Here is a 13,650-nt window from a genome sequence, read left to right on the forward strand (position 1 = left end):
TCACAAGTCGAGTGCCGCAAAAATTTTTAGAATCCAAAACTTACAGCGAAATTTCAGAGGTTTTTCGCAGGCTTCAAACGCTTTCTCTTTCCTTTGACACTAAGGAGCTAGCTGCATGCTATGCTGGGAGTGGTATGACAAAGAGGCTAAAATGTGCATTCTTTTGTCAGTGCGCATCATTACCCATGGCTTACTTTCTATATGATCGCGGGCATGTGGTGGCATCCTGCAGTGGCCTTGATAACTATGCAGTTCACGATGCTCAATACAGCTGAATGGCTGTGGGCATTGGGTTTTTGACACGGTAATTTGGATTTACGGCATCATTCTCGGGTTAAGGGGGAGCAATTTGAAATGGGTTTCGAGAATCAATTGCAAATTTCAGGCCACTTGCAGCGATGTAATGTTTGGCTCACGTGTTCTCAGAAGCCTCGACTACCAATCAGCAGCATTTGCGAACCACGCTGACAGAATGTTGCTATGTTTCTTTGGGGTTAACTTGAAGCTTTGGTGTGTTTAGTCTACTGCCGCATCAGCCGCATAGCTATGAACAGCTGCTTATTAGTTGCTGTCTATGCTCACATGGATAGCTACCGCAGTTTTTTGCGCAGAAGTTGCGGCTAGCGGTAGTTCTGTTTTAAATTTGTGTGCACTAGCAGTGCCCGTGCCTTTAGAACTGTGTGCTGCTATCTATGATAATGTCTACCTCGGTTACAGCTAATGACTTGGTGAGCATTGGTACGCCTGTACTTTCGTAGCTGTCGTCGCTGCCACAGAGGATTGTGTCCACAGCGACCGTGCAGTTTTTTTCGCAGCAGTTGCGGCAAACATTAGTTCCATTTTCAGTCTCTGGGCGCTGGCTGCAGGCGTACTTCCTGAGCATGCTGCTGTCAGTTGTTGCTTAACGGTATCTGCGCCCAATATGGTATCGCACGGTGAGGCATGCAGAAGGGTTCAGAGCATTCAAATTATGGCTCATTGAACACAGTGGGAATTTTACGAATTTGTGTCGGACCGAAATTTGTGTCAGCTACGTTACGCACCAAAAATCGCCGATAACCTTTTCTCCTTTTATGTGCACTGCCTGTAAAAAGTGATACAATGGCCTTATAAATGAATGAAGGTGGTGTTCTTGCTGTTGCTGTCAAAGCTCTCATGCAGGAGCTGAAATATCTTTTGATGTAAACATTTTCTCCCTTGGCACCATGTGTTCATGATTGATGTATTCTTCCCCGATCAGACAAATTTTGACTTTAGGGGGTTACTATGTTTTCATTATTTTTCTTGTATATACAAGAATGCGCCTTTCATAGTATAAGCAGAGACAACTAATGAGTGTATTTTCTGGTCGGTCTTCAGTGCTGATTGCTTATTTGGAAGTGAGTGTAGCTGTTGGAGCACTTAAGAGCTGTAAAAGGCATACTATGCTGTTCTAGGTTTTTCAGACAAATCCTGGGCCCTGTGGGCTCTGTAAAGTTAGATGTGGTCTGTAGCATGGCGCTTCATTTTGTGTGGTTGTTCCATATAGGCATCTTTCACAAAGGCTGCCTAAGTACAGAAGGAATGTGCAAAAATTTTATTGGCTACACTGCTATACAGTTGAACTCCTTCATAAGATGCACTGAGCAGCAGTTTTTTACCTTTACATAAGGTGTCTCTTATAAGCAGGGTATCACGTATGCATTTTTATACAGTACAGGCACACTTGGAGCGGGAGCTATTCTCGGTGTGTCCACCTTGTGTACCTGTCCACCTTGACGGAGCGGAGCGCATTCAGTGACTTGAAAAAGCAGCGAGCAGTGACGTCGTGGTGCTGTTGACCGCATCAATGCACCATACTTGCTAGTACATTTCCAGCGTAAAGAGAAAGTGAACAAAATGTGCAATAACAGCATACGTAAACAAACTTGACAAGTATGAACATGTGCATCAAGGAGTCCAGGTGTTTGAAAACAATGCCGGGAATGCTACATCAAACCTAATTCAAGGGCTAGTGGGATCTAGAGTTCTTGCATGGCCTCCAAGATATGCGTTCCAGGCAGATTTCTGGGGACAGCATTTGTTGTTGTTAAATGCATTCCGTCCCTCTGATTTGGGTTGAGAGATCTGAAAGCTTCACGACGTTAGAGTGATGTTGCGGAAGATGGAATGGAAAGAGGTGTGCTGCTTGTCGAGCCTCAGCCAATAAGTGGAGGCTTAAGTGGACAGTCCACAAGGTGAACACATCGAGGATCGTGCCTCTGGTGTCTCATACCCTTTAGTAAAACTTGTTGTTGGGCTAGTTAGTGGTTGTCACAAGAAAATTAGATGACACAAACCACCGAAAAAGAATAGGCAAAAGAAAAGAGCGTCACTATCGGGAAGAAATAAGCATAAGTTAAGGCTCGTTGTAGAAAAAATATATTTTAGTAAAACTTGTTGTTGGGTTAGTTGGTGCATATGACAAAAATCAGACTCAAATCATCGATGAAGAATAAGTGAAAGGAAAGATCATCGCTTTTTTCTTTTGCGTATTCTTCCTGGCGGCTTGCGTAGTCTAATTTTCTTGTCTCATACCCGTTTGTTCCATACATCAGTGTTTACATTTTAATAAAACAATTGAAATGGAAAAGTGTGCCATTTTCCCAAAGTCTGGAAGCTCATATTTAAAAAATGGTGCCATCTTTATAATTTGGCCCAAATGGACGTTCTTTTCTATCTCTCTGACTGGTTTTTTTTGAAAAGCATTATATGTTGGAAAGCAGCCAGTCCAAAACTTTATTAGTGAACTTTTGTTAATAATATTTTTTTGCTGTAATTCATTGTGCAGATAATGTCTGCCTCTCCAAGCAATCAAAGGTGAAAGATGTGACATGTACGACAAGCAACTCAAAAAATTCTCTTAAGTTTAAACAAGTATTTGTTATGTGTTGAAAGCAGTTTTGTTTGCTTGTGCTGGAGTGTCTCAGTAATATTTTTCTTCCTTCTTATTAAGTTCGGAGTGAGACTTGAGATTTATGTTCTACTGTGTTGCAGGGAGGATTCTGAGGTTGTTAGAGACTACAAGGTATGGAAGAAAGCTATTATGTTGGTCTGGAGAGCAGCAGCAAACCACAAGTATGTATATACCTATAGATGTGGGGCTCTTAAAGTGAATGTATTTACGTTTTCTCTGCATTTTTGCTTCCAGATTTGCAAATGTGTTCTTACACCCAGTCACAGAGGAAATGGCCCCTGGTTATCATAGCATCGTACACAGGTTTAAAGAATTTTTTTAAAAAGAATTTTTTTGAAATGCTAATTCTTATTACAGTCTTTCTCTGTTTGACCTTATTTCTTTGTTTTTTCTGTAGACCAATGGATTTGTTGACAATCAAGAAAAACATAGAAAATGGCTGCATCAGAACAACCTTGGAGTTCCAGCGTGACATGATGCTTATGTTTCAAAATGCCATCATGTACAACAATTCTGATCACGATGTCTTTCACATGGCTATTGAAATGCGCAAGGAGGTCATGAGACACATACAGGTCAGTGCCTATTTCTGTGTTGATGTTAACGTGCCCTCCAAGCTTTGGTCAAAATTATAGAAAAGTGCAAATGCAGAAAGTAGTTTACCTTAGATGGTCATTTATTTTGAAAAGAGTGCAGTAAAACCTCGTTAATTCAAAGTCGTAGGGATCATAAGAAAATCTATTTAATTCTTGTACCCTTAAGGGCACCCATACGAGCGTATTATCGTACTTGCGAAGGAAGTCCTGGTACATTCAATAAAAAAAAAGGGAAAAAACAAAAGCTTACATCAATACCAGTGCACAAAGTACAACTTTCAAACATGGTGAGAAAAAAAAAAAAGCTTTATAAAACATGAAATTAACACATCATTATGGCAGGAACTTGCAGTTAAGCACATATATGAAATACTCGGTGCGAGAGCTGTAGAAAATGTGGAGCAGCCTTTGGAGATGGTCGCATGCATGAGGAAGCGCATGTTTACGTTACAAATGAGGAGCCTGCTTGGCATCTGCAGTGCTAAAGGAAACCTTGATTTGTTACGCAGAGGCACCCTTTCCTATTTCGTTGCTACACTATACACGTCTATGCTACGCTTTATCTTCTCCCCTTTCCATCCTGCTCACCCTCACTTCCTTTTTACATATAGTATATGGCTCTGCTATAATAGCACTGGTGAGCATAATGCTGAGCGACGGCATGAGATGAGACAGCTCGGGCCTCTAAAGTGCTTCACATCTAAAAATGTTTAAGCTATATCAAGTTTTAGAAATTATGTGTTAGTGTGCATGTGTGTGGGTACACACACACACAGAGATGCATAAAAGGGGGCATCCAAGCAAAACACTTTGTTGCATAAATACACTACAACAGGGGGAAATGATCTTCAGACATGATGTTTCACTCTTTAAAAGGAACCGACAAAATCTCAGAACATAAATTAAGGATTGCCTATTGTCTAGTCTGAAGCGAACGCTGTTTTCTCATTGTCTATATTAGCGTCGAAGTGCAGCACCCTATCATCTCTTATAACATAAAGCATTCAGATATGCATTCTTTTACCCTAAGCAGAACAGTGGCTCGTCGCCTTTGCTTGATGTATGACATGATCAGGGGTGCAACAGCTGCGCAAAATGGGCCAATTTGACACATAACTTCGAAACGGACATGGACAACATGAGTGGAAACTTCGAACCACGTTTGTTCGGAAACGCGTGTGAATGTTGTCTACGTCTCTTTCTTTTGTCTCCATTTTTTGGCACTAAGATTTCGAAGTTACGCATCTTTACAAACCCGCCCAACTCCAATTTCCAATTTTTGTGCCGAGCTGCAGTAAAACCATGAAACTTGCCAAAATTGCACCAAAATGCCTGACCAGCCTTCAAATTTTTTCAGTTGTTCTAATTTCAGTGAGAAATGGAGGCCACGATGGTCACCTGTGGCTTGCATGATCAATCAATCCAGAGATTCAGGCACACAGACCCTAACCCTAAATGACAGTGTAAAATATATACTGATTAGGCCAGGACACCTGCAAAACGCAATTCACCAGATAAGGTAACAACACCGTTCACCCATCGTTTCGTTGACCGCAGCGGATATCTATCGGCGGGACGACGGAAATTCAAGACCGAAATCTGTTGCCGTGGCCAGCGACACTGTGTGGGAAATGTAAATTTTGTAGTCAGCAAATGCTGAAAGCGTATGCCGCTGCTACTGCGCGTGAGCAAACAAAGTACTGTGAACGCCGGCATTGCGGGCGACAACTTTGGTTGCCATATCAGTGGCACATGCGATAGATATCGGGTGCCGTTGCTGGGTCACCAGGCACGTGCCGTTGTAACTTTATGTGCCAAACGGGCCTTGCAAGCGAGCCGAGAAGTTGTGCCCTAAACCCACCGTCAAAAAAAAAAAAAAAAAGAGAGAGAGAGAGAGAGAAAGAAAGAAAGAAAGGTGGCGGGGTGGATTATGGGTAAGTTAGAAAACATTATTCCTTGTTCTTACCCGTGAAGAACGCCGCTTAAGCCACCTTTGGGGCGGTACACTGGTGGCCCATGGAAAAGCGTTTTAAGATTTGGAAGGGGCTGTTAGCACTGTTGGGACACAGCACAGTTCGTTCAGTTACTCATGCATGTGTGTACCGCATAATGTTGGTGCTAATACAATCTCTGAGGTCTAAAACACTTGCTGGCAACAATTTTGTGCACTGTAGAACATTTCTGCAGCCCTAAAAAAAATCTAACAAAACTGCATGCCAGTTTTTTTCTTTCATTTTTGCCACACCTACTCCTCAGTTTTACGAATCTTAAAATTGCCAGCTTGGCAGATCCATATTTGAATGCTCAGACTCTGTCGAAGGATTTAACAGGCGTGGCTGACGCTAATGTCAATTTTATTATTGTTTGTTAGCGGGGTAGTCAGAAATACTATTTTTATTGAAACAGCAGTGTTCTTATTCCGTCTGCACAGTTTAGGTGATGTTGAAGGTTTGTACGTGTCTTTTTTTTTATACTGCTCCAAGTTTGTGTACATGTCTCTTTTTTTTATACTGCTCCAAGTTTGGTTTTTTGTGATAAAAAAAATTTTTTTTCGTAATCTGCTTGAAATTTAAATTTTAGTGCTCCGAAAATTGCTCCAAATTCTATTTCAGCTGTTGCATCTCTGTCTAATGTCCATAAGCGGCAGCATGAATATTGTTAGCCGAGGGCCTAGCGGCATCTGCTGAAGTGTTGAAAAAGTACGAAGAACGTCTCGTGGCTTCTGAGATTACCTCCGGCAACACATGCCTGAACTAATCACGCAGACCACGAGCGCGTATCTCACTAGTTGGTAAACAGGTCTCGCTTGATACAAGTGCTCAGAAAATTTGTTCTAGAGTTTTTTATGTTCTAAAATGGTTGAAATTTTCTATATAAAGGTGGGTAACCACAGTTTCACCTGCTTCTAGAAAAGCAAAACCTTTAGCCTATTGTGAATTCTATCGGAATTGCTATCATTTCACAGTGTTGCTGGAGGATATCTTCATGCAGTGGAACTTTGATTACACGGCCCCCGGTTTGGCGACGACTCGGATTTTACAAGGAATCGGTTTGGTCCCGCAGAATCTCCATAGAAATATTGTATTAAAAACCGAGGTTATATGACACAGTTTTACGCCAACCTAGCATCTTGCGATGACTTTCAGATTTTGTCCGAAAAAAAAAAAAAAAAACACATTTATGGCGTATTCGGTTGGCCGCTCTGATTCTCTGGCTCAGAGCCGCCAGATGCAGAGGCAGCTCGCAATCGGAGCGCGAGAGACAGTGTACCAACCGTATACATCAGCGATTTCTGAGCGCTCAGAGCAGCCAAAAGCAGCGCGCGTGTAGCACCACCGCGCAGTGAGCTGCCGAGGAAACATTGCTGCGCCGTGCCAACAAATGATGCCGATCAGTTCAGTGGACATCTCCGACTAGTCTGACCTTTGTTATTGTTTCTTTCTCTGAAATGTTTAGATATAGCGAAAACCTCCTGAGCACAGCGCATAAATCTGGCAATCATCCTCGTCCGAGCTGCTATCTTCAAGGCATATTGCGAGGAGCTGCTGTAGCGACAGCATGACGTTTCCTCCACCTTCGCTAGCCTCTTTGTTCGCCCCACACACACGCAAAACGCGATTAACAAGGCACGTGTACGAAGTATTAGGCGCCCGACGATACCCCCTTCCGAAATGCACACTCGCGCTCCTCACGTCGTTCACCTGCCAGCAGCTGCGTGAATGGCTGGCTTGTGTTACGTGATCTGTCCTCCCGGTCAGATCACGTTACGCTCTCACTTCGAAGTCAGAGCAACGGGGAGCGCTCAGAGTCAAAGGCTGACGCTCTGAAAGAACCAACTGAAGGCGCAGCCACTTTAAGAGCGCTCGAAAATGCCCAAACGAATACGCCATTACTCAAATAAAAGTTTGACCAAATATTCACGAGTGCAAAATATAAACTTGCGTTCCCGTAGGTTGATGATTAGAAAAGTAGAGAGTGAGACAGGATGTCTTCTTAGAATGGAAATTTTATTCCCCTGGAAGCTCCTGCTCTTTCACACACCTTGTTTGTTTCGTATGTATCCAGTGTTGTTATCTAATCAAGCTAGCTCTATCCACACTGAGTAGCTTCAGCCAGCTGAAAAGCTGATATTTCACATTTTTGGTTCATGGAAACTTTTTCTGGTTGACATACAGCTGATCTCCTGTTTTTGTCGCACTCGCAGTCACGGGCTTGTGCGCGCACAAGGGCCATATAAAAGTGGGTTGAGAGCAGTGTGTTGTCGGTTCCTTTAAGTTGGGCTGGTTAAAACCTCACTGATTATGCAATTCTACTCACTTTTTTTATCTGCCAAACTTGGTGTTACTGAAAGTTAGGAGAGATGCTTGTATGCCATGTTTAGTAGTTTGCGACACCAAGGGTAATGTTTTCCATATGTCCAGCTACTGTACATTATGTAGAACCTCTATTTTACATCTTCTGGTTTTACAACAAATCGTTTAGTCTTGGCAGAACCATCATAGAAATAGTGTATTAAAGGCATTGATTATACTGCCACATGGTTAGAGTGTGAAGACGACTCTATTGGGCTATTAAAGACTAAACTTTTTATTTGGGCGAACTTGTGCCAAGAACATGAAATGTCAAGGTACAAGCATTCCAGACACTGATAGTGGCGAGAACACTTATTGGCCAGTGAGTAATGTGATGATGAGCGCCAAGGTGTGTCAGCATTTATGTATTGAAGGTTCCAAGCTTATCATTGGTGGTCACATTAATTCCAGAATAAATTCTACTGTTCACATTGCACACTTCTGCTTATGAGAATGATCTAAAATAATTGAGAATGTATGACATTTTGGAGTGGTGTGCACAAGACAATTGTCACACGTGCAACGAGCCAGATTGCGTGAAAAGTGTATGCAGAAGTGCATGTGGCAATAGGAAGAAATTTCACCCCATCCTTGAATCTTACGAAAGCTGCCTGATACCATCCCAGGTGCAAAAAGAAAGCTTATGAGCCCCCATGTTGGGGATTAGATCCAGCTTTCCTGTCTTTAAAGTAGCTTTTTGATACACCTCCATTGCGAGCATATCTTAGTGCTGTTACTTAGACTAGCTCGGTGTACATGAGTTGCTTCAGCTAGTAGACAGGCCTATATTCAAGGTCCGGATATGTTCGCGTTTTCAGCCAGTAGAAACTACTTCATCGACATGTAGCTGAAGATCTCCTCCCTTCTCTTCGAGGCACCCTCAGTGTCGGGCCTCGAGCACAAAAAAAAAAAAAAAAAGGACGTGATGCTGCTATGTTCAGTGTTCAGACTTTTTGTATAGGACAGAAGATACATGTTAGATATGATTTTTTAGAAGCTGAAAATAAAGCTTTGCTCCCTCCTCCTCTAATAAATGCCTAACTGCCATCTAAAGAAATAATGTAATCTATGTTTCTTGGGGAAGTGCAGGGTCAATCCACGGGTTTAGTCAGGCAGTCTGTACCTGTTTTAGGAAGACTGAGCACGGTGCCCATATTTTTAGTTCTTCGATTATATGACGCCTGGATTATACGTCTGTTTTGTGTCGTCCCCTCAGAGTTGTATAACTCTTTCAGTCACGGTGTGTACAAATGGAGATGCCAACTTCAATAGCATGTAACGCATTGCGTGTTTCATTTAATGGCTTGAAACTTAGTGTGCACATTCGTGCATGCCTCCTGAGTGGACTAGTGATTATTTAACTCCATCATGCATCGTATTGCTGCAGTGGGTCACTTTGCTGGATGCGCTATCATGTTCGATGATTGTTTGACGTGACACATTTCAAGACCAGAATGAAAAGTACTTTTTTTCTTCTCTCGAAACAAATGCAACCAAAAAACTAAATGTGCATGCATTTTGGGCCTAATAGCAGATTCATTTTATGCAAGTAGTGAAGCTAGCTGGTGGCAGAATAATTAGACGATTAGTTACACACTCAATAGCTAATTACCAGAACTCACACGGAACAATGTTTTCCTACATTTTCTTGCTTGGAATGTATTACTAAGTGCCTTGAAATTCTGCCACGCGAACTTGACGTGCTTCTGAGAGCGCATAATAATTCGCGACAGAAGGAGATAATCAGGGCTCCACTGTATTTAATCCAGCGGTCCTAGGTTAAATAAGTAGCACCATCGCATAACTGTTTCCTTTAAGAATGTAATGACCACACCCTGAACCGAATGTCACAGCAAGCGGCAATAGCAGTAATAACACTACGTGTTCGCCACCGTGTCGCATCTTGATTCGTACTGTTTCACCATGGAACAATATGCAACTTATAGATCTACCGTTAGGGCTCCTAAGTATGCATTTGAACATGGCAACCGCACTTCTAGCAGTTACAAACAGGTCACTGTCTTGCACAGTTTCTACGAGGGTGACTTTATATGCACCCTCTCTCGATAAAGGGCAGTAATAACCTGAGGCTGTGCATTGAGAAGCATGAGTACCCGTACATTGTTTACGAAAAACCCATGCAATGTAAGCAGTGTACTAGTTGACAACCCCGGGCTTTATTTTTCCTCTTTCAGTCCGGTGTAATCATTAGCGTGTCTCATCCTTGCCATAAATGCCTCCTTCCTACCACCTCATAATCAAACAAAGGGATCCCATTTTTGTTTATGTGCACAATTTCTTTGCCGAAATTTTTAAAATAAACATCATTTTGCCTCTGTTGACAATCATGAAGTCAGCCAAGAAATAAACTGCCGATGAATGAAGTTCTGCAACAGCACCCGTGCACAATGCTGGAACAATGGCAAGTTGAAGGTCTTCATACATAAAAAATTTGGTCCTACCGGCCTTTCTTGTTACCATTTTCGTTTTCTCGTTTTCTTATTGGGCCATTGTATTCAACAAAGCTGGAAACAGACGAGACAAAACTTTGAGCTTTCAGATAATACCAAGATAGAAATGGGTGGCGGTATAAAAATATGAAACAAGCGGGGCAACGCAGGCACATTGGGGCATCTTGATGGATGTGGTTAGTGTCTGTGAAGACCAGGATGCATAGAAGGCACTCTGGCCACACAGGCACTACTAACATTCACACTCTGAACAAAAGTACCTTCAGGAAAACGACCTCACTTGAAACACATAAATATTAATCCTTGGGACACTATGCGACAAAATATGTGAAGGTCAGCATCATGCACATTCACACTGCATGTGTACAGGAAGAATGGTCGCTTCTCAGGGTATGCTGATGGTGCATATGTAAAGTTTGGGCAAAGGACTTGCTGCCTGCTTGTGACATATAACCACTGTATTGCAGTGAAGCACCTCTTAGGTGCATACTTGGGCAATCTAGTGTAGCATGCATGCAATGGTTCTTGTTCTGACAGCAATGGGGCTGGGGCGCTTCACGTATCTATCATTAGCATCGTTATGTGGCACTAACTCGCTGCTCCATAGGGCCACTGTTTCACCAGGTCTGTGGTGAAGTTTTCACCCAGTATTGCCGCATGCCACTCATAATCATCCTATTTTTAGAGTAGATGCAGGCTATCACTTTGAATTATCTAGTCAAAGTACATTAGGATATAGAGGACCACAGTAACGCCTCTAATTATATAAGATTTTGAATGAACTGAGTTTGAGTTATCGAGGTTTTGCTTTGCTTTAAAGGTGACATTTATTGCAATGCCTTTAATAGTTGCAAAACAATGATATTGTAAACTAAACACCCTAGTGGCCTGGCAGATTGTTTACTCTTGTGCTGCAGATTGAACCTTGGCAGGCTACTACTGTAGTTTTCTATTCCTGTAGCCCTTATGTAAGACCAAGCATGAAGCACTGATACTGTTCCAACGCTACCATGTTTATCTTCCGGCTTTTCATATGCCCCACTATTTAGTACTAATTTTGCAGCACATAATTGAGGACTCTCAAACAAGATGCATATGTTGCATAAAAGATGTGCTGCGTCTTATGGCCTATTCACACTGCGGAACATGTTTCCCAACAGCTGACCAACATGTTTCCCGACGTGTTGGTCAACACGTTGGTCAACATCTCTGTTGCCAACAGCAACGATGCTGTTTGGTGTGACAACTTTCAGCAACAAAAGGCAAGCGACAAAGTGTTGGCGACAGCATGTGTAGCCGCATTTTTGTGCCCGTGTTTTTTTTTTAAGTTTTATTTTTTATTATTATTATAACTATTATTATTATTATTTTTTTTTTTTTCTGTTTCGACATGCTCATGACGCAGCGCATGCTATGAAGCTTTATCTGGCTTCATCCCATTTATTTTCCTTGTGAAACGCCTGAGCTCTGTATGCCCCCAAGGGTGCACAACATTTCTTTTTTTATTGTAATTTACAAACTGCACGCTTCAGCAAAGGACACACAGCTTGTCATGTTGCTACTCTACAGAAGCTTCGGCTACCAGGGAGGATTCCGCTATACATGACATGGTGTTGTCTTTGCTTTTGTCGTGCAGTGTGTTGCTGTCAAGGGAACCTCTCACTGACAAAACTATCTCTGCCCAGAGTACAGACTGTTGGGCTAGCTTATTTGATTCTGTTATAACCATAGCACTTGTGTGATACAGACAAGAGGCACATTAAAGAATGCACCATGCAGTCCCTGCTGTTTTTGAATGCATCACATGAGTGCCATAGTCACAGTCGTAACTTTACCAAATGGTGGAGATTTGTGTGTTTGCTCATGCTCTTGGAGGTTTTTCAATGCAGGGTGAACATGGCAGCAAAATAAGCCTGCTTGTATGCATTTTCTCCTGTCATTGTTTTGGTTCACTGCATGCTACAAATCGTGAAGACTACCTGTCATAATAGCTCTAAGGCATTACTGACAGTCTTCAATAATGAGAGCACCTTTCTTGTATATGCACGGCTGCATGTCCCACTGGCAAAAGCAACCAAGCATAGGCATGCTCAAAAAATTTGGGATGAAGCCCTAGCTAAAGAGATATTTTGTTGCAGAAAACTGGTGGCACGAGTAAGATCACAGAGAAAGCTTATTGTAGCCATTGTTGCTTGGAAAGTATAAAAGAATCTGGAAAAAAGACAGGGATTGATATTAGACAGCAAAAATAGACAGCTTTTGCTTTAGTAATGCTCGCATGTTTCTAGCAAGTTTATCGGTTGGCCAAAAATTTATCTGCAGTGTGCTTTTCAACAATTGCGAGCTGCTTATTATAACAGAGTTATTGACGCCACGTTTTTGCGTGGTTGCGGATAGCGTTGGCCAACTTGTTGCCCAGTGTGAATAGGCCCTTAGGGAAGGGGTTCCCTGACAGAGTTCTTTGAAGACCATCAGTTTTGAATATTTATTATTTTGTTAGTGCCAAGTCAATGTGTGTGCCTCTCATTTTTTTTCCCCTTTTTCATTGCTTCAACAGCGTTATTTACTAGTGATGGCAAGCAGATGTGCAGTGCTAAGTAAGGAATCATAAATAGCTACATTTTTACTCTTTTTTTTTTCATACAATGTGCTTACTGTCACCAAAAACCACCATTTCAGATATATCATATATGCTCTCAGTGACCCAACTCTCAATGATGATAGGAGTACTGTTTGCTTCTGCGTAATGAAATGGTTGCAGCCGTTTTTTCTAATTGAGAATACTTGTTTTCTAGAGGCCATTCATCAGTATTTCTTTGTTTATTGTTTCTTTGTTTCTTCTTTGGTCACTTTTTTTTCTCTCTCTTTTGTGTTTATTAGCCCCGAGAATGAACACTAATGTTGATGCAGTCGCAGCGATGTGACGTCATGGCAAGGACACGTGTGCTTTGCCATGGATGATTGCCTTTTTTTGCAGTGGCCGTGTCCCCGCTTTTTTGCAATTCAGTGGTGCTTGCTCTTTGGTGTAAATCTCACATGGTAGAAGGTGAAAGTGTTTGTTACTACCTAAAGTTAACTAAGCTGTAGAAAGTTTGGACAAGAAGGCTTACTAGTGAGCAAACTGCTGTGTGAACGAAAGCTTCATTGTGAAATGATCATGCAGGGCTGCAAAACATTGTTTCCACCACATGTTTCAAGTAACCATTGCTAAGAAAACATTTCTGCTAAATTGTTCCCACTTTATAACAGCTTACCTCAGACTCTGCAGTTGATGCATTTGTCTCTCAGTATTACAA

The 13,650-nt window shown here is 42.0% G+C and overlaps 1 protein-coding gene across 6 annotated transcripts in view; it reads left to right on the forward strand.

The window, feature by feature from the left end:
• Positions 1-13,650, forward strand: part of LOC119185020 (uncharacterized) — an 89,972-nt gene that overhangs the window by 63,224 nt on the left and 13,098 nt on the right. For 3 of the 6 annotated variants that reach the window (XM_075869459.1, XM_075869460.1, XM_075869458.1), the window contains 4 exons: positions 3,016-3,096; positions 3,170-3,238; positions 3,333-3,510; positions 11,515-11,616. In XM_075869459.1, the coding sequence (XP_075725574.1) occupies positions 3,016-3,096; positions 3,170-3,238; positions 3,333-3,510; positions 11,515-11,616 (430 nt within the window). Of the gene's footprint in view, positions 1-3,015; positions 3,097-3,169; positions 3,239-3,332; positions 3,511-10,236; positions 11,474-11,514; positions 11,617-13,650 lie in introns of those variants that run through there. The other 3 variants (XM_037434150.2, XM_075869461.1, XM_075869462.1) reach the window with 2 other exon arrangements.

Source organism: Rhipicephalus microplus, chromosome 7 (genome assembly GCF_043290135.1).
Source record: "Rhipicephalus microplus isolate Deutch F79 chromosome 7, USDA_Rmic, whole genome shotgun sequence".
In the NCBI taxonomy this organism is placed as follows: domain Eukaryota; kingdom Metazoa; phylum Arthropoda; class Arachnida; order Ixodida; family Ixodidae; genus Rhipicephalus; species Rhipicephalus microplus.